The sequence below is a fragment of the Electrona antarctica genome (genome assembly GCF_951216825.1).
Source record: "Electrona antarctica genome assembly, chromosome: 20".
NCBI classification, from domain to species: domain Eukaryota; kingdom Metazoa; phylum Chordata; class Actinopteri; order Myctophiformes; family Myctophidae; genus Electrona; species Electrona antarctica.
Window position 1 is genome coordinate 42,062,637 of NC_136801.1, and position 21,699 is coordinate 42,084,335.

A 21,699-nucleotide genomic window follows, 5' to 3' on the forward strand; every position below is an offset into this window, starting at 1 on the left:
ATGTAGCCATCATGTCACAATTCAGAGATACAGTTTATATGCAGTGATAGACCACACCCAGAAGGTGGGGCAGAAAGAGATACGAGAGAAGGTTTTAGGGACAGGATGACAGGATGCAGACAGGAATACACAGAGATGAAAGAACCATTTGCTAGAGGAAGAGAGGGGGGTGGGGGGGGGGGAACAGGTCACCAGAGCCAAAGTGTCAGACACACTGTGTTCTCACAGCATGGTTTCAGAGCTTCAAAGTCAGTAGAGATGGTCACAGGTGACAGGAAGGCATTGTGTTTAGACAGGCCTTGGCGTTATCTGGGAGCTGTGAGAAGAGTGAATGCACGATGGGAAATTCCTCGTCAAATCCCTCCTTTTGTTAATTAAACAACAACTTAATTAAACAATAATTGTGAATTTTCCATCAATATCAAAATAATACATCAAGAAAATACATAACAAATAGAAGCACTTGTAACATAATTGAGCTAAGCAAAATAATGACACAAGGGTTTAAGCATATAACGTTAAGAGTACAGTGATACTTTTAAATTGATGTGGCAGTTTTTGTACACACTAAACGCGTCAGGAATCATGAGGCAAGCTTGATGATGGTTTATTTAACGTGCACAGCATTACATCGATGCTGCAGCACCGGCGGGTCAATGTAGCCATCATGTCACAATTCAGAGATACAGTTTATATGCAGTGATAGACCACACCCAGAAGGTGGGGCAGAAAGAGATACGAGAGAAGGTTTTAGGGACAGGATGACAGGATGCAGACAGGAATACACAGAGATGAAAGAACCATTTGCTAGAGGAAGAGAGGGGGGTGGGGGGGGGGGGGGGGGGGAACAGGTCACCAGAGCCAAAGTGTCAGACACACTGTGTTCTCACAGCATGGTTTCAGAGCTTCAAAGTCAGTAGAGATGGTCACAGGTGACAGGAAGGCATTGTGTTTAGACAGGCCTTGGCGTTATCTGGGAGCTGTGAGAAGAGTGAATGCACGATGGGAAATTCCTCGTCAAATCCCTCCTTTTGTTAATTAAACAACAACTTAATTAAACAATAATTGTGAATTTTCCATCAATATCAAAATAATACATCAAGAAAATACATAACAAATAGAAGCACTTGTAACATAATTGAGCTAAGCAAAATAATGACACAAGGGTTTAAGCATATAACGTTAAGAGTACAGTGATACTTTTAAATTGATGTGGCAGTTTTTGTACACACTAAACGCGTCAGGAATCATGAGGCAAGCTTGATGATGGTTTATTTAACGTGCACAGCATTACATCGATGCTGCAGCACCGGCGGGTCAATGTAGCCATCATGTCACAATTCAGAGATACAGTTTATATGCAGTGATAGACCACACCCAGAAGGTGGGGCAGAAAGAGATACGAGAGAAGGTTTTAGGGACAGGATGACAGGATGCAGACAGGAATACACAGAGATGAAAGAACCATTTGCTAGAGGAAGAGAGGGGGGTGGGGGGGGGGGGGGGGGGGAACAGGTCACCAGAGCCAAAGTGTCAGACACACTGTGTTCTCACAGCATGGTTTCAGAGCTTCAAAGTCAGTAGAGATGGTCACAGGTGACAGGAAGGCATTGTGTTTAGACAGGCCTTGGCGTTATCTGGGAGCTGTGAGAAGAGTGAATGCACGATGGGAAATTCCTCGTCAAATCCCTCCTTTTGTTAATTAAACAACAACTTAATTAAACAATAATTGTGAATTTTCCATCAATATCAAAATAATACATCAAGAAAATACATAACAAATAGAAGCACTTGTAACATAATTGAGCTAAGCAAAATAATGACACAAGGGTTTAAGCATATAACGTTAAGAGTACAGTGATACTTTTTTTTCTTTTTTCTTTTTTGATCGTGGTCAGTCCGGGCTGTCAGGTGCCTTTGTGGTACTCGGCTGAACGTTTGGCGCGTCCAATGGGTGCGAGGCGTGTGTGTGACGCGCGTGCGTGCGTGCGTGTGTCTGGTCAGTGGTCGTACAGTCCTCCTAGCAGGCCGCGTGCACTGAAGACCGTATGGTGTGACTGGGGCATTTTCTTTGGGCTCAGGCTGTGCTCCTTTCCTGTATGCAATGCATTGTCTATTCTAGGTGCGGTTATGAGTGTGTACTTGTCAAATAAAGCTCTTTGTGTATGTGTGAGGACTGTAATCACCATTGCAACCTGGAGACAATGACAATGTCTCAGCAGATCATGTTGGTCAGCGCAGCCCATAGGTGCAGCCCCACTAAATGAGTGTATGGCGAGTCAACACCCTCCTCTCCGCCACCGCTCACATTCAGGACCTCTCTTTGACCGCCGCTGAGCATAGGTGACGTGATGACTGTTCCGCTGTCCATCCATAGGCTGGGCAGAGTAGTGAGGCATTTCGCAGCCTGCTCTGGTGTAGGCCGACATTCTCCGCTGCAGTGCTGCACCGAGGTGCACGTGGTGAAAGCCTGATGATGATCGCTTCTCCATCCGCTGGGCAGGTATAACAGCACGCTGTCTGCTGCCGCTGGTAGATAGTAGCATGTATCACCTGCTTGTTGGCTTGACTGCGGCGCGCAGCTCCTGGGCGCCATTGTTCGTCGCTGTGTAGACGCGCCGCTGCACACCGGATCTGGTTCTGTGTCCTTGCAATGAGGTCACCGGGCTAAACAGTTAGGGGGCAGGGCTTGCTGTCCTGTGCTGTGGGGGGTTTCTGTTAAAGCAGGAGATGAGACTGCACAAGTCCTTTGAAGTCATAATATGTATATTCCCTAATGTAGGTCCCCCCTTGTAACTATGAAATACATCCAGTCATTCATTCACACATTCATTACTGTCTAATAGCAAACATTTCACACCACGCAATATGCCAGGCATGTGATCGTCTCATCGAAACCTCCTGGCTCCCCTTACCCCAAACTCAGGCTTTGACGGCAGGGCGAACTAAGTTCCTCCCGACACTGGATGTGTACCCAGCCGTTCCCACCACCAAAATAAGAAAATTTGGTAGAAGACTGCGTCTAATACCACTATGCCTATTTCAATGAGTCGATTCCATGCCTGTACAAACACACATTTACAGAATTGATTTAAATGCTACCATAAGTTGTATTAGTAGGAGTATCAATTATCCAAGTCTTCAACCATAAAACTATTTTTATGGGAATACTGAGCTAGACTTACGGAAAAATAAATCTACATGTTTGATCAGCTGCTGATAGTGAGAAAAACCAGGTGATAGCCTCCTGACCTATACTGTATGGTGCATGGCTTAGCAAGGCTCACTTCTCTAGGAACTAAAGAGCCACTTAATTTTAAACACTTAAACTAACTTTTAATATCAATCAGGGCATGGCCTGCCTGGGGAATTTAGATTAAATTCTTTCTACATAAAACAATTTTAATAAGTCTATATTAGACAGTCACTTGATCAAAATGAAGTGATAACTAGTAAACCAGTCATCGATGCTACTCTTTCATCAAGACTACTTTAGCCCCACACTCAGGATAACTGAGTGAGGTAATAGATTAAACTATTTTGACTACCATTTCACCTGTTGACTACTCTAGCCCACATTTCGACACAGAAACTGCCCATAAATTCACCTAAATATTTTCTCCAGAAATGTTCTTCACAAATTTTAGCACTTTCAAACATAACCTATTTTAACCACTTTAATCCTATAAATCCTATTATTTTTGGCCATTGTAAAAGGGTCAATCTACAAGCACGAGAAAAGAATAATCAGCTCTACTAATTCTAAGACGATTTTATACTGAAGCGTATGAGAGGGGCACCGGGATCTCGGCCGTCTGACACAGGGCATCAATTAATCTCAATAAAGCTAAAATTATTTAAACATTCTCCAAATTACCCCATAGACTCTATTTCTTGAATCAACTTCTTAACTAATTTAACTCGACAAAACTCAAAATCACAATTAGTCTTGATGTGAGACATCCTACATAATGAGTACTTTTACTTAACCTGGATGATGATTGAATCCTCGTCTGGACGTGCAGCCCCGCATCGGCCCAGCTCTCCCGTCCGCCACCCCCCGCCAGCCAATCCGGCTTCTTCATCCCTCTGGTCTCTGTTTCCTTGGAGTTGCTTGGCCCCTCTTTTTGGCTGTGGGAAGGGCCGGTCTCCAATGGTCTGGGCTGTTGCAGTTGAAACAGCGCCCATCATTCAGCTGAGTTTGCTTGGTCACTCTCTGACCTCTAGTCTTTTTCAGCTGTGGGCAAGCTGGTCTTCTTGGCTGTGTGCAGGCCGGATCATTCAGCTGAGTTTGCTTGGTCACTCTCTGACCTCTAGTCTTTTTCAGCTGTGGGCAAGCTGGTCTTCTTGGCTGTGTGCAGGCCGGTCTCCAATGGTCTGGGCTGTTGCAGTTGAAACGGCCATCATTCAACTGTTGGTGGTGGTTCATTCCACGTCCCCTGCCATCATGGTTTGAAGATGGCTCAGGTGATGGGCAACGGGGTTGAATGTCACTGTTGCTGCTGACTTTGTCACTGTCAGCCAGCACTGGGTTGGAAAAGTCAATGCAGGATGAGCACTGGCTGCTGTCAGCGTCACTGAATTGTCCTTTCTGCGTTTCTTCTAATAGGCTGAGAGCAGCAAACATCTGTGCTCCTTCCAGAATGGATAGAACTGAGGAGTAGGCTGTGCGGTTGCAGAGGCTGCAGGCATGTGTCACTCCAGGAGCATCCTCCTTGTCGTTGGAGAGGGCAGAGGGCTGAGGTGTTGCCTGCTGCTTCGGCAGGCTGTTATGGAGAGTGGATGGGACAGCTGTCTGTAGAGAGGGGGTTTGCATGTTCTGTGGCAGGCTGGGAGACATGACAATCACGTGCTGGAATGCTGGCTGTTTTGCTGGACGGGTTTGGATGGCTGGCTTGGGGTGGGGGCAGTCAAGGCCTGGGCCGATCCGTGGCAACACCTGCAGACAGGAGGAAAACGCAGGCGAGTAGGAAAAACTACATATGCAGGGGGGAGTCTATCACTTTTCGACACATCACGACACTCACAATACCCTGTCTGTAACTTCAAATCACTTTTTTTAAACGAATTTCACATAACCTTATCGATCAATGATAGAAATGAAACATAGACAGAGTTGAATTCAGAGGTGGAGTCAAGATTAACATACACATTTGGTGTCCCAAACGGTTCCTGAAGGACAATAGAATACTAAATATCTCTCCAACACCTCAGACGGCTTCAAACAGTATAGAACAAAGCAAGGTACTCAGGCTGAGTGATTGCTCTGAGTCTAGACCGGCCGTCTCCTAGCTCACTAACCAAATTAACACATGTAGTGACCAAATGTATCTAGTCTAATTATTGCAACAAATGACAACATTACACAAAGTTCCCAAAATGATTACAACTGGTTCAAATTACATGTTTACGTTCTTCTAAATGATTCTTCTTCACATCCATACAACTTCATCAATGTACACCTAGCATCACTTTCACCTGTCCCTGTTCTCTGGGACCGGCACACTTTTCTCTCAGTACACAGCAATGTGGACTGTCTAGTCTTAAGTAACACGATCTTTATGTTATCCTTTGAGGATAACAAGGTGTCTTTTTGTTACAATTTTGACTGCAATGTAACACGGTATCGTTATGCTACTATGTGAGGACAAAATGTCTTTATGTTGTTTTATACAACAAGGTATCTTATGTTTTCCCACAGAGTAACAAGGTGTCGTTGTGTTACAAACTTGACTTCATGCAACTATCTTTATGCTATTTTGTGAGGACAACAAATGTCTTTATGTTGTTTTATACAACAAGGTATCTTTGTTGTTTCCACAGATTAACAAGGTGTCGTTGTTTTTCAAAACATGCAACTATCTTTGTGCTATTCTGTGAGGACAGCAAAATGTCTTTATGCTGCTTGTGCAACAAGATATCTTTTGCTGTTTCCACAGTGTAACAAGGTGTCGTTGTGTTATTTAATGCAAGGTCGTTTTCTGTCCACTAGGCCAGATTTACACAATAGATAGGCTGGCAAAATATGGTCTTAGAATTTAGCATACTTAATTAAACCCTTTAAAAATGTAGCACTTCAATTGTCAGGAATATGTTTGGAAATTGGAAATTTCTCACCGTTTCAGTGTAGCCAACTAGCCACGGGTTTTTTTAAATCCAGGCGCTGAACTCCGTAGATCGCAGCCGCGGATTTCCTGTTGATCTCTGTAGCGTTGATGTGATGGACAATCGTGGCTTGATCTCCCGGAGCTCAGACGTCGCTGGATCCCACTTCTAGACACCAAATTGTTGTGGCAGTTTTTGTACACACTAAACGCGTCAGGAATCATGAGGCAAGCTTGATGATGGTTTATTTAACGTGCACAGCATTACATCGATGCTGCAGCACCGGCGGGTCAATGTAGCCATCATGTCACAATTCAGAGATACAGTTTATATGCAGTGATAGACCACACCCAGAAGGTGGGGCAGAAAGAGATACGAGAGAAGGTTTTAGGGACAGGATGACAGGATGCAGACAGGAATACACAGAGATGAAAGAACCATTTGCTAGAGGAAGAGAGGGGGGTGGGGGGGGGGGGGGGGGAACAGGTCACCAGAGCCAAAGTGTCAGACACACTGTGTTCTCACAGCATGGTTTCAGAGCTTCAAAGTCAGTAGAGATGGTCACAGGTGACAGGAAGGCATTGTGTTTAGACAGGCCTTGGCGTTATCTGGGAGCTGTGAGAAGAGTGAATGCACGATGGGAAATTCCTCGTCACGCTTCACCTACTTTTTTACCTGTAAAACGGATGTGATTCAGTGTAGGCCAGTCAATCTAAGCAAAACGGGTGTGACCCAAAATAAATTGCAAAAGTAATCGTTGAAGGTTTTTTATGATCCTTAGGTTCATCCAATAACAATAACAGGTATATACATTTTGGATCATGGTCAATTCAGGGGTTGAAAGTTTGAGTACCATTAAAAACCTTTAAATTAAGCCCTTAACCCATTCAAAAAATGTCTTCTACATCCTGACAGTTTTCTGAAAAAGCTAAAAATCTAATTTGAATTGTGCTTTAAAAGGATGATGAATAATAATCATAATGATAATGAATAAATATTGTATTTCTTTCATAAATTGCGAGAATAGGGACTGCTCCTGTCGCAAGTTGATGATGTCATATGCCCATGTGTGGTCTAGCCCTATGGAATTATGGGATGCATGTGTGCTAATACAAAATGACGTAATACTTCCTAAAGTTAATATGAGCATCAAAGCAATATTTTTTATATTTGTTATTAGCAAGTGCATTCCATAATTCCATAGGGCTGGACCACACATGGATCATATGACATCATCAAATTGCGACAGGAGAAGTATGAAAGAAATAAAATATTGAAGGTGTTTTTATTTTATTCTTTTAGTTATAGAGGGCAAGTGTAATGTTTTAAGGCATATTTGTCTCATTAGCCAGGGATCCTTTTAAGAAGCATGTAAGCATGCTAACACCACTAGCTCTCCAGTTACTAAAGCCCTTCCTTATTCACTTGATTTCAGGCCAGTGTGTGGAGTCCAGACTGCAGGTGAAGATGAACTCTGCAGCCAGGGGCGTTTCTATTAAACAGGAACCTGAAGACATTTATATTAAACAGGAACCTGACGACATTTATATTAAACCTGAAGACCACCCACACCTCAGTAAGTTTCATGCTCTTTCCTCTCTTAAATTAATCTGTTCTGTAGGGCTGCCACTTATTTTCACTATACAATAATGACACTGATAATATCCCGATATGTAAATCAATCATTGGAATATCCCTCAAATTTAATTTTTAAATATATTCTATTTAATGTTTATATTCTTATTACCATATCCAAAGGCACATCACATTTTGCAAAAATACAATGCGAAAGAAAACTGGACCATATAAGTTCACCTTGTGATTGCCTTTACAGTATGGGTGTAGCTCTCAAACAGATGTTATGGTGTCTCTCTGTAGGAGACGAGGTGTCTAGAAAGACTAGACTAGAAAGTGAGTCTGAACTGTGTGAGAACACAGATATTTGCCTGTATTTTTCGAGGTTTAACCATTTGAACCCTAGCATCCCTATATTGTGGCGTGAACAGATGCCTTATACATAGTCGATCTACAAGCTCACAAAACATTGCAATGAGCTGCAATTGAAACAAGATATTAAGCACTTGGATGTGTGCAGGAATTACTCTTCTGTTTAATTCTGTTTTAGTGCTACTTTTCAACACCTATCCACAGGAGGCTTTTCTAAATAGAATAGCACTAGTGTAAAACCCAATCAAGTACAAAATATATAATATATACTTAAAAATATATAAAGAATATACTGCGAGTGTCAGCCTATAGCAGGCTGTATTGTTCCATTTTGTGACGAGATTAATATCTTGCATGTTGATAATGATAATTGTCAAGCCCCAGTGCACGCTCTCCTGTGAGGGTGCACTCGTGTTATGAGTTGCCAATACATAGCTACATGATGGGAAATCACTAGCTAAATTATGCACTGTGGTAGCCTATATTTTACTGACGTGTAGTCTAGGCGCTGGCAAATTGTGACTTGTGTACTGAGGCTGAATCGGTCTGGCGGACTACCTGCATGCAGACAATATCAGAGCCTGCGTGTGAAGTAAAGTAACTAAACATAGCAATTCGAATTACTACTCACAATATTTAAGGTGCTGATCTGTTGTTAAAACTTTTAAGGTGGCTCATTTTCCACATGGAACAAGGACTGGAAGAATAGTTTTACATTTTAGGAATCTAGTATTAACTATTATGTAATTTCTCTGCTCCTAGACAACCTGCACATGGTTGTGTGTAAAGAGGAGGATTCTATTAAACGGGAGAGGAGCCCCAGTCTGCTCCAGGAGGAACCAGAGCCTCCTCACATTAATGATGAACAGGATGAGCTTAAAGAGGAACAGGGAGATCTTCAAAGACCAGATGGGTCAATGTTGACATTACTAGCAGTGAAAGGTGAAGAAGAAAATGATGATGATGAAGAAGAATACATCTCTTCCCACTGCTCTGAAGTTGAACTTGAATCTGACACTGAAGTCACTAAAGACAGTGATGATTGGGACGAGACCAGTGAAGACTATGACGAACGGCCTCACAAGAGTTTCCACTGTAAACATTGTAAGAAGAGTTTCACTAGTTCAACTTCTCTGATCAGACATCAGAGTGTTCACACTGGAGAAAAACCTTTCCACTGTAAACATTGTGACAAGAGTTTCAGTCAGTCAAGTACTCTGGAAACACATCAGCGTGTTCATACTGGAGAAAAACCTTTCCACTGTAAACATTGTGACAAGAGTTTCAGTGTGTCAAGTGCAATGAAGAAACACCAGCATGTTCACACTGGAGAAAAACCTTTCCACTGTAAACATTGTGACAAGAGTTTCAGTCAGTCAAGTAATCTGAAAACACATCAGCTTGTCCACACTGGAGAAAAAAAATTCCAATGTAAACATTGTAGCAAGAGTTTCAGTCACTCATGTTCCCTGAAGAATCACCAGCGTGTTCACACTGGAGAAAAACCTTTCCACTGTAAACATTGTGACAAGAGTTTCAGTCAGTCAAGTACTCTGGAAACACATCAGCGTGTTCATACTGGAGAAAAACCTTTCCACTGTAAACATTGTGACAAGAGTTTCAGTGTGTCAAGTGCAATGAAGAAACACCAGCATGTTCACACTGGAGAAAAACCTTTCCACTGTAAACATTGTGACAAGAGTTTCAGTCAGTCAAGTAATCTGAAAACACATCAGCTTGTCCACACTGGAGAAAAACATTTCCAATGTAAACATTGTAGCAAGAGTTTCAGTCACTCAGATTCCCTGAAGAAACACCAGCGTGTTCACACTGGAGAAAAACCTTTCCACTGTAAACAGTGACAAGAGTTTCCATCAGTCAGGTTCCCTGAAGAGACATCAGCATATCCACACTGGAAAAATAAGGGGGAAGAAGCTACTATAAATTAGCTCACTTTTCTGTTTGCTAGGAGGTGAATAGAAAAGCAGAAATATTAAGGAGATTCATACTGCTCCTTAAAAACAGAGGCCTCAGTTAAGACTTGTCTTTTGGAGTCTGCCAGCAGTTTTTCCCCCCTCTCCATTCCTCAATGTTCTGTTTGTTTTGTTATTTTTGTTTATTCATATCTATTCATTTTTATATAGCAAATTATGCCATTGTTGTAGTCCAGGGTCAGAAAATGCCCGCTTGTCCGGGGTATATTAGAAAAACTCTTTATTCTGAATCTCATATCCTGCACAGGGCTTTAGATTGCCACCAAAATGTGTGTGCAAGTTAACATTTAACCTGATGCATGCGTGTGAGTTTACGATTATTAGGTTGGTCATTCACCACTTCATATTTAGTGTTTACTGGAGTTAAATACCTTTTCTTCTTTTTCTAAGTGACTGGCGTAACTGAATAAATGAGTCAGATTCATTGTTACACACAAGACAAACAGATTATTTTTGATCAAATCTTTCAATTCAGTTGGATTGCCTCCCATGCGCAATTGCTACTTTTGACTTGTCAACTGGAACCCCACAAGTCCTACAAACACACTTGGGGAGACAGGGCCTTCGCAGTGGCCGCCCCTTCTCTTTGGAACTCACTCCCAACTCACATCAGATCTGCCCCCACCTTTGAAATGTTCAAAAGCACACTCAAAACCCACCTTTTCAAACTGGCTTTCCCTACATAACCCCCCCCCCCCCACACACACACACACACACCCTTTGTCCTTTTTTGATTTTGATTCCTAGTTTTTAACCTTTTTAACTAGTTTCTTTAATCTAATAAAAATGTTTGTACTAAAATGTCTGTAAAGCGACTTTGGGTACCCAGAAAAGCGCTGTATTATTATTGTATGGAATCACCTGCAAAAAAAAGTGCTGTTGGCTTGTAGCGATCTGTAAGGTCTGAGATTATTTCATGGGCATGCACTGCAGACTCCGGGCACTATCTTGCATGGAGCCTTATCCCTTATTCAATAATAATTAGGCTATGTCTATGTCAAATGGTCAACTATACATTTCTGTGCTTATTTGATCATCATGGGTTAGTGGGTGAGACACATTGGGCTGCATTTTCGTCACAGCTAAACCCCTTATCCCTAAACTTCTTTGCCTTTTTTTTGTTTTACTATTTTGCAAAACATTTTTGAATAGTTAAAATGGCCAGTCTACAAGCTCACAACGTGTCAATGTAGACTGGCTAGTTGAACTATGCAAAAGTTTTTCAAAATAGTAAAAAAAAGGCAAAGAAGTTTAGGGATAAGGGGTTTAGCGGTGACGAAAATGGAGCCCTATGTCTAGTCAGAAGGGCTGGTCTGAGAATCATCCTTCACTAGAGATCTCAGCCCAAGTACCCTGTAGGGCAGGCATTGTCCTGAGTCCTTTGAAGCTCGCTCAGGTGTGAACCAAAACACACAGTGAGACAGCAATCTGCTATCTCCTACCATTGATTTGTATGTAAAGTCTGTAACTCCACCCTCGTATTCAACTCTAGCTGTTTGTAAAACGTATATCTTGTCATGTTGTCAATTAAATAGTCACTAGTCTTGGGCTGGCTGGCCATCACGGTCAGGCAGTCTGTGTGCTCCCGCGGGCCACCCAGGGCCGCGGGAAGCTCTGCTCTGTACTTGTACTTTTGAAATAAATACAACTCTGATGGGACCGTCATTTCATCTCTGCCTGTGTTTCTTCATCTGATGCTTTGATGCCTGGTTTTCACTACTCTTCTACAGTCTGCTTTAGAGAACATTATTCTTCCCTAGTTTATTGAGTTAGTGTATAGAAAAATACACGACAACAAGGAGGAGTTTAGATGGAAAAGTAGATTAGAGAAGTACTTGTACAAAATGCGGCAGCCAGAGTTTTAACTAAAATTAAGATGAGAGAATTTTGGCTTCGGAATTGGCTTCCGGTTGTTTTTAGGATTGATTTTAAAATTATTTGACTTGTTTATAAAGCTCTCAATGGTCTTGCATCTTCCTATCTACATGACTGACTGCCTAAATATGTCCCAAACCGCCCCTAAGGTCTTCCACTGCTGGCCGGGAGGCATACTATTGTCCGACGGAGCATTGGTTCGAAGGAGCATTGGTCCGTGGTGCGTTGGGGGTCGGGAGAGGGTTGGGGTTAGGTTTAGGTGTGCTTCCCCGGGGGAGGTTAGGGTTAGGGTGAGGGTTTGAGGTAGGTTGTCGTTCGGACCAATGCTCCGTCGGACCAAACACATGAACCCCTGCTGGCCTGCTCACTTTGCCTAAAAAAATGGCAACAAAAAATACGGTGAAGCAGCTTTCTGCTTCTACGGGCCGACCGCGTGGAACAAACTCCCACTGTACCTTCAACAGGCAGTCTCTGTAGACATTTTTAAAGCACAGCTCACATTATATGGGCCATTCTACCGAATTGGTTCAAATTGCAGTCAATGAAATTGACAATGAACAACACATTTTAGTATTCAGACTTCACTGTAGTAATGTCATAGTATGGTCTAATTAATCACAATAGATTCATCGAGATAATATAAAATTAAATATATAAAAAAACATCCTTTATATGTCACTTCCTATTGGAAGGTGGCTGTCCCAACCTCTAACCCCTACATTTCATTCATGAAAAAAGTTGTTTTTTAATGCACCTGTAACGAAGACTCTGACTAGGACGTTGGGCTATATGTCATATGACATGTTTAGTATGACAATCCCTATATTTGGGCCCGAGCCGACCTAGTGCTGATATCAGATAGATATGGTAGAACCATATATGGATAGATCTAACTGGCTTAGTCATCGTGACAAGCCTGGTCGGAGAATATATAGAGGGTCGGCTTCAGGGAGAAGGCAGAAGTCAAAGCATCCTGGTTTAAGTTCTAACCGGACACCACTGCGGGGGTCCTAAGCTAAGTAATCAGCAATACAGCCTTGAGCTATTTTATATGGTCCTTCGAGCCGGATTAGGGCTTACCGCAGTAACGGGATGCTGAAGTCTTCCAGACACATACGAACCAAGGTATCTGGCTTTACAACCCATATACCTTGAATGGCTAACCCCTGACTCAGTGGCAAGATTCTAACCAGATGGTAACCCAGTTGCTGCCAGAGTCTGAACACTCTGGCAGTCCTGGCTGCTCCGCAGGTGAGCAGCGGTATCTCGAAGTTGTGAGATCCACTCTGTTGCCGCCAGAGCATGAACGCTCTGGCGGTCCTGGCTGCTCCTTAGGTGAGCAGCAGCGTCTCGAAGCTGTGAGATCCACTCTGTTGCCGCCAGAGCATGAACGCTCTGGCGGTCCTGGCTGCTCCTTAGGTGAGCAGCAGCGTCTCGAAGCTGTGAGACCCACCCAGTTGTCGCCGTCAGAGCACGAACGCTCTGTCGGTCCTGGCTCCTCCGTAGGTGAGCAGCAGCGTCTCGAAGCTGTGAGACCCACCCGGTTACCAGAATCTGGATGCCAGAATCTCGGAGCCGTGAGACCTCCCCGGCCCTTAGAGTCAGAGAGCACTGGTGATGTGCAGGAAAGAGAGAGCACTGGTGATGTGCAGGAAAGAGAGAGCACTGGTGATGTGCAGGAGAGAGAGCACTGGTGATGTGCAGAAAAGAGAGAGCACTGGTGATGTGCAGAGCACTGGTGATGTGCAGAGCATTGGTGATGTGCAGGAAAGAGAGAGCACTGGTGATGTGCAGAGCACTGGTGATGTGCAGGAGTTCAAACTGGAACTGCACGGATTGGCTGACTCTGACCCATTGACAGGGAACGCCCTTAATGGGTGGCATGTGATTTGATCTTGAGGTTTTTATGACCCACCGTAACATCAAAGAAAGAAAGCGGGACGCCTGGACGCCCTCAATGGGGTGGTCTGAATGGCTGACGCTTGATGTTCAAGCCTCCGTATGCTTGTATTGGGGTGGCCTGAGGGGTCTACTGTTCAAGCCTTCTAGATATGGTACAGATTTCCATGGGAAATCTGGGGGTGGCAGAGTGTAACGAAGGCTTTCACCTAGAGCTTTAGATGTCATTAGGGCCAGAAGGCTCTAGTGGATATCATGAGAGCATTGTCTGGACAGCATGATGATGCAAGGGCATCGGAGCTATATCAACCCTCCCATAGATGTTGGAGCAGTCGGAGGACGGCAGAGGCTTCGTTCACCGATAGGATATCGAGATGAAAGTGCAAGCTGACGGACCAGAAGTCCAGGTTCATAGGGACCGAAGTAGTCCAGCAAGGAGGCTGGACGGTCACTCTCGCAGAAATGACCATGAGCATAACCGGAGACGAACAGTCATCATGCATGGTACGGTAGTAGCACCCAATTCTGCCGATCGTACACCAAGTAACCAGCAAGATGGCATTACTGTAATAGCGGCACACACCATCTTGGGGTATGCGGCAGGTTCAAACGACGAGATTTGATATGACAGATGAAGCTGTGTTATCAGCAATAGACGTCGTCATCAGGCAATAAACTGTAAACTACAGACTAGGAGTGAACTGTGGTGGAAGGCACCCTCTGGCTTTTCACAGTATTAATAGGAGCCGGTTGAACCGGAGAGCAGATGAACATTTGCGGAACCCTAGGACACCTAAGATCGAGACGGGACAGGATTTACAAGAGGAATTACCGCAGCCAGCTTTTACAATCTTGACTATAGCAGGAGAGTCCTTGCATGTGGGCTATCCACCGCCTAAAGGGAGAAATGTCATGTTAAAGGTGTGCAAAGTTCTAATTTGCAATTGTGGCAAAGTAATGGAAGTATATGCAGTTCTGGATGATGGTTCAGGGCGAACCATTTTGTTACACACAGTTGCCAAGCAGGTCGGATTGAAGGGTCAACCTGAAGAGTTGCGTATCAGAATCATGAGAGATCTTCAAGTTTTGCACGGGGTGGCTGTATCTTCCGAGGTATCTCCTGCCGTACAGCCAAACCAAGTCAATAATATTGAGGGAGCATTGATCGCCAAATAGCTTGGATTGTGAGCATACACAGATCGTCAGCAGACTAATGGAGAGAGATTAACATCTTCGAGAGCTTCCCTTGCTGGATAACTACCAGGCCTGGCCTGTTAGAACCTAGCCGAAAGAAAGGAAAATTGTCTGAGTCTTCTGGATGCGGTATAGATTTCAACGTGAAATCTGGGGTGGCTGTAACGAAGACTCTGACTAGGACGTTGGGCTATATGTCATATGACATGTTTAGTATGACAATCCCTATATTTGGGCCCGAGCCGACCTAGTGCTGATATCAGATAGATATGGTAGAACCATATATGGATAGATCTAACTGGCTTAGTCATCGTGACAAGCCTGGTCGGAGAATATATAGAGGGTCGGCTTCATTTTATAGCACCCATTTGATTTCTTTTATAAGGAAGTTGAAATAATGAAATTGATTTTGTAGATTTATTTTAAATTAAAAAACTTTATATAAAAAATGTCCCATGTTTTCATGTCACTACCGAAACAGAAAGAGTTTAAGTCCATAGATGGAGCCTGGTTTAACCCACACTCTTCACCAAGAAGTGACATAGACTTCATGTTCATCATGACCAAATCATGATGAGTAGCTAGTTTACTTCAGTCTGAAATGCATGTCTTCCAAGTCTGAAAATCAGTGTGTGGTTTTAAGGAGTGTCACTACCGAAACACATAGGGGAGAACGGGGTAAGGTTTTTGCTTAAGTTGTCCTGGAAGCAAGGCAAAATGAGATGGCAGTAAAATCTAATGATCTACCCATATTTCAGGATGTCTTCTATCAATTGAAATGATGAGTAAGCATCTATGACAAAGGGCCATGAAAATATGACCTTTTTTTAAAAAGTGGTCATGTGGCTCAATTTGCCCCAGGTAAGGGGTAAGTTGATCCAAGTCGAGGGGCAAGTCGAACCACATGATAATTTAATGTTAAAAGCTTAAACTTGAACAGATAATGTATTCACTTATCGATAATAATATAATAACAGTTTTCCCTTTTGCAAATAGCCTTATTTATTTGTTTATTTATTATTTAAACAATATTAAGACAATTAAATAAAGTTTGTTATTCAGAACCTTATATTTGCAATATTGTTAATACAATATTGCAAACTTCTCTTAAATGAGTATGTACATGCAAATTAAAGGTCATTCAGTATAATTTGAGTAGCAAAGACTTAATAAAAAAAGCACACCCGTGTGAACTGAGTGGTGTAAGGTCTTATATAGCCTGTCTGACGTAATGAAATCATGTCTGACGTAATGAAATCACACCCGGGTGAACAGGGTGAACATAGCAACCATGCTCATTTTTTCTGCACAGACAAACAAAGCCAGTTGTAGGAGTGGTTTACACCACTCAAAAATATGAATAGTGATTCCCATTGACTCAATTTACCCCCGGTCATTGGCTCATCTTACCCATAGCCACCATTTTAGAAAACAATGACTAGAATAAGCTACTTCAGACAATTGAATTGCTAAATGATTCACATGGTTCTATCCATTGGCAAATCATCAACATGTATGATATTACATTTTAGACCTAGGTACATTTTGCTTTGTATAACAGTCATTTTACATGATCTGTCGAAATTTTACTTTGACTGACAAAAACTGTTTTTTATGGAAGAATATGATAATAACCAATATTATTTGAATGTGTTAACAATCTGCATCGCCAAAAATATCGCAATCTCTAGCAAAGGTTGGAACAGACTGCAAGCTGCTGTACAGCCTGTACATTGGATGGAGATGAATCACGATGGCATTTTCATTGTCCTAAATGTTGTTGAATTTGAAACATTGTCATTCATATCATATGTAGCATTAGCATACTACGACTTGTCATAGGACATGATAGAAAATGACTGTTCTTAATTATATTAAAAACAATGAACACAGTGACCACAGCCCCTTCTTTCTATACTGTAAATTGTTTTTCCTTTTTCTAACCCTGTATATCCATTCTATACAAACTGTTAATACAATAATCAATGAATCAATCAGGTACACCTGTTGAGCAGGTGTCAGAATGAGCTAGCTCAATTACATTCTGGTGGGCTACCAAGATGAGACAAAATTACAATATATTTATTTCATCATAACCACAGCAATGTTTACGTTCCATCTCTTCTCCCAAAATAGCCGATCTACAGCTTATGGAAAGTGGTTTCCAAAGTGGGTTATGGGGACCCCCAGGGGTCCTTGAGAGAGTTCCAGGGGGTCCCCAGCTAAATGATAGTTTGGAACCAAATGGACCCATAAGGGTCCATTTGTACACTCAGAGTTAATTGACATTGATTTCACAATATAAATTGGGGGTCCCAGAGACAGAAATGCCATCAAATGGGGGTCCATGGACTAATGCATGTCACACTGGCGGTCCGTGACACTGCTAGATTCGTAAAAATCTATGGGGTCCCTGGCATATCTCTTCAAATGGGGTTCTTTTTGACAGGAAAAAGTTTGGGGACCACTGGCCTGTAGTGAGCTTGCAGATCAGCTATTTTCTGAGAACAGGTTGTATATCAATATATCAATATCTACAAGGGACGTTCAATATTTAGGGACGTTCCAATTCCTAGGGTGATGATTTATCCCCCTACCCCTTGACACATGTAGGGGGAAGGGGCAAGGGCTGAGGGGTAGGGGCAAGGGATGAGGGGTAGGGTTAAAAAAAGGAATTGGGAAAGGGCCTAACACTAAAACATTCCAGGTGACTAACATGTGACTAAAAACTAAATTAAAACTGTTCTGGCCTCAGTGCTGTTAGTTTTTAACACCCTCTAGGGGCAGGCCAATGTATTTTGTTTCTTGTTTTCTGCATAGAGTTCTTCCTGTTAATGCTCATTTAGACTCCAGGTGCTGCCTATTGAGTGTTAGCAATCAAGGGATAATCTGCTGCAGTGCTGCTGTGCAGGTAGTTTAGTCTCAGTCACTCAGTGTGAATTCAGTATGAGAAGCCAGCTTCATTTGACGGTCAGGCTTTTTGTTTGTGCTCAAGAGTCAAAGATTGTAAGTACATGTAGAACTTTTCCGAATACATTGTAAATGTTATGTTTCATTGAAAGAGTGGTGTATTTGGAGTTCTGTGCTTTTGTTTGTTGGACATGTGCTACTTTGTCATGCCTTTCTGGTACCTAAATGTTTGATTTGCTGCATTTGAGTACATGCTTGATACTGTTTGTTTCGTACTCAACTGTTTTACTTACCTGTTTATCCATTCCAGTGTATTATTGTGACATTATGTTTACTGTAAAGGATATTACAGCAGCAGTGATACAGTGATAACAAATATAATTCCATTGATGTACCTTCATTTCTGTGATGTGAATTGTGTAGTATATGGGATATTTACACATGCCCTTTTTTCTGTCTTTTGTCACCGTTTTACAAAAAGTCACAAAATCAACACTGTAGTAGGAGTCGGTATAAAAGCACCACATAATGCATTCCTATGGGACATCTGTACACCAGAGCTCTACACCAGAGCCTGTAGCCTTCAAACTGATTGTTGCGTATGGATCAGGACTATTTTACAGATTCTAGCACATCCGTGCGCGTCATTTGAGGGCACCCATACGCAGATGCCCTCGAATGACACAGAATATTCTATGATTTTATTTTTTTCAAAGGTTGGTGTAAAACGCTCTCTAATGAATTCTGGCAGTTAAAGTGTCGTAATACCTGAGTCCCATTCTTTAACACGTATACCGCCATTGGCCGAGATCTACGTAAATTAAAACTCATTTATTAAATGAGTTTTTAAGCAATTCATAATTATTCAAGCAATTAAATATATATCAGATGTACTTTGTGCCGTGCTGCGTGCTTCTACATCTGCTATTTTTGAATAGCCAACACAAAAAATAGAACACTGTTATTGGTATAATACGGCAGTGACTGCTGGGCCATGAAACCAACCCTGCAGAAGTCTGTAGACGGCTGCTACACCAGGATGCTGCGTGCAGTGTGCAGTACATCAACATGGGTATACATGTTGCCAACAATAATCTTCATGACGGAATGCCAAAGGAGAGACAGAAAATAGCAGCCAGGAGAATGAGACTATAGCAGGACACTGACAAAGACATCAATAACTGCCAGCCAGCAAAGTAGTGCTGTGGGAACCAACACACAATGTGGATGTAGGCCTACTCAAGAACGACGCAGGAGCGCAAAGCCATATGGCCAGATGTAAGGAGAACCGGGGATGACTGGAAGCGACGATGGAGGGCTCCTCTGAGGACCACCTAGACTAGAGAGACAAAGTCTCATTGCGTTCTAACTTCTGCGTTTAGATGGACTCACAACAGAGATTGAACACACTGTAGTGTGCAACTGTGCATGCCAAGTGGCTATAGGTGGCGCACTGCCAGATAGACCAGTCACACATGCGTAGAGCCGTTCCGACTTCCTATCACAGCTAGCCATGTGCGCTCGTTACAGTTCTCGCATTAGATACTAATAATAGTGTTTTCTAATTACTAAAGGTGACGTTATAGCCTAATCTCGCGTTGTGAGACTGTTGCCTCTTGCCAATGTTCAAATGGTTCCGTTGTACAGTCACTGGCTAAATTATGCACTATGGTAGCCTATATTTTACTGACGTGTAGTCTAGGCGCTGGCAAATTGTGTCTTGGCGGTGTACTGAGGCTGAATCGGTCTGGCGGACTACCTGCATGCAGACAAGGTCAGAGTAACTAAACATAGCAATTCTAATTACTATATATTTATTTTACACAATATTTAAGGTGCTGATCTGTTGTTAAAACTTTGAAGGTGGCTCATTTTCTACATGGAACAAGGACTGGACGAATAGTTTTACATTTTAGGAATCTAGTATTAACTATTATGTAATTTATCTGCTCCTAGACATCCTGCACATGGTTGTGTGTAAAGAGGAGGATTCTATTAAACGGGAGATGAGCCCCAGTCTGCTCCAGGAGGAACCAGAGCCTCCTCACATTAAAGAAGAACAGGAGGAGCTTAAAGAGGAACAGGGAGATCTTCAAAGACCAGATGGGTCAATATTGACATTACTAGCAGTGAAAGGTGAAGAAGAAAATTATGATGAAGAAGAATACATCTCTTCCCACTGCTCTGAAGTCGAAGTTGAACTTGAATCTGACACTGAAGTCACTAAAGACCGTGATGATTGGGATGAGACCAGTGAAGACGATGATGAACGGCCTCACAAGAGTTTCCACTGTAAACATTGTAAGAAGAGTTTCACTAGGTCAACTTCTCTGAAGGCACACCAACGTATCCACACTGGAGAAAAACCTTTTCACTGTAAACATTGTAGCAAGAGTTTCATTGGCTCAGGTTCCCTGAAGGCACACCAACGTATCCACACTGGAGAAAAACCTTTCCACTGTAAACATTGTGACAAGAGTTTCAGTCAGTCAAGTACTCTGGAAACACATCAGCGTGTTCATACTGGAGAAAAACCTTTCCACTGTAAACATTGTGACAAGAGTTTCAGTGTGTCAAGTGCAATGAAGAAACGCCAGCATGTTCACACTGGAGAAAAACCTTTCCACTGTAAACATTGTGACAAGAGTTTCAGTCAGTCAAGTAATCTGAAAACACATCAGCTTGTCCACACTGGAGAAAAAAAATTCCAATGTAAACATTGTAGCAAGAGTTTCAGTCACTCATGTTCCCTGAAGAAACACCAGCGTGTTCACACTGGAGAAAAACCTTTCCACTGTAAACATTGTAGCAAGAGGTTCAGGCACTCATGTTCCCTGAAGAAACACCAGTGTGTTCACACTGGAGAAAAACCTTTCCACTGTGAACATTGACAAGTGACAAGAGTTTCCATCAGTCAGGTTACCTGAAGAGACATCAGCATATCCACACTGGAAAAAGAAGGGGGAAGAAGCTACTATAAATTAGCTCACTTTTCTGTTTGCTGGGAGGTGAATAGAAAAGCAGAAATATTAAGGAGATTCATACCGCTCCTTAAAACAGAGGCCTCAGTTAAGACTTGTCTTTAGAAGCCAGTCTGCCAGCAGTTTTTTTCCCATCTCCATTCCTCAATGTTCTGTTGGTTTTGTTGTTTATGTTTATTCATATCTATTCATTTTTATATAGCAAAGGATGCCATTGTTGTAGTCCAGGGTCAGAAAATGCCCGCTTGTCCGTATATTAGAAAAACTCTTTATTCTGAATCTCATATCCTGCACAGGGCTTTAGATTGCCACCAAAATGTGTGTGTGCAAGTTAACATTTAACCTGATTTAGCCTTATCCCTTATGCCTAATAAGCATCTTTGTATTACTAGAGTCGGTCGGTCACATAATATGCATACCACCATTTATGGGCCTAGCGGTCGGATCTGTGACTCTGGACAACCTGATCTCCATGTACGCCTATAGGTATACACCATAGAGTAATACAAGGATAGAGACCGAACCGGAGCTGCACCACTGGCAACAGTACCCCCTAGACAGTGTGGTCTCCTGCAATCCATATTCAATAATATTCAATAATAATTAGGCTATGTCTATGTCAAATGGTCAACTATACATTTCTGTGCTTATTTGATCATCATGGGTTAGTGGGTGAGACACATTGGGCTCCATTTTCGTCACAGCTAAACCCCTTATCCCTAAACTTATTTGCCTTTTTTTTTTTTTACTATTTTGCAAAATATTTTTGAATAGTTAAAATGGCCAGTCTACAA

At 42.4% G+C, this 21,699-nt stretch overlaps 2 protein-coding genes across 7 annotated transcripts in view; one reads left to right on the top strand and one right to left on the bottom strand.

Moving 5' to 3' along the window:
* LOC306913130 (uncharacterized protein) overlaps window positions 1-11,203 on the top strand; it is a 40,652-nt gene extending 29,449 nt beyond the window's left edge. For 2 of the 6 annotated variants that reach the window (XM_079489679.1, XM_079489678.1), the window contains exons 2-3: window positions 7,541-7,681; window positions 8,815-11,203. In XM_079489679.1, the coding sequence (XP_079345805.1) occupies window positions 7,573-7,681; window positions 8,815-9,914 (1,209 nt within the window). In that variant the 5' untranslated portion in view covers window positions 7,541-7,572 and the 3' untranslated portion in view covers window positions 9,915-11,203. The remainder of the gene's footprint in view (window positions 1-7,540; window positions 7,682-8,814) is intronic. The other 4 variants (XM_079489675.1, XM_079489677.1, XM_079489680.1 and 1 more) reach the window with 3 other exon arrangements.
* The window catches only part of LOC306913339 (contactin-associated protein-like 2), a gene marked incomplete at its 5' end in the record, with an annotated part of 202,217 nt that overhangs the window by 171,905 nt on the left and 8,613 nt on the right, over window positions 1-21,699 (bottom strand). The window lies entirely within an intron of this gene.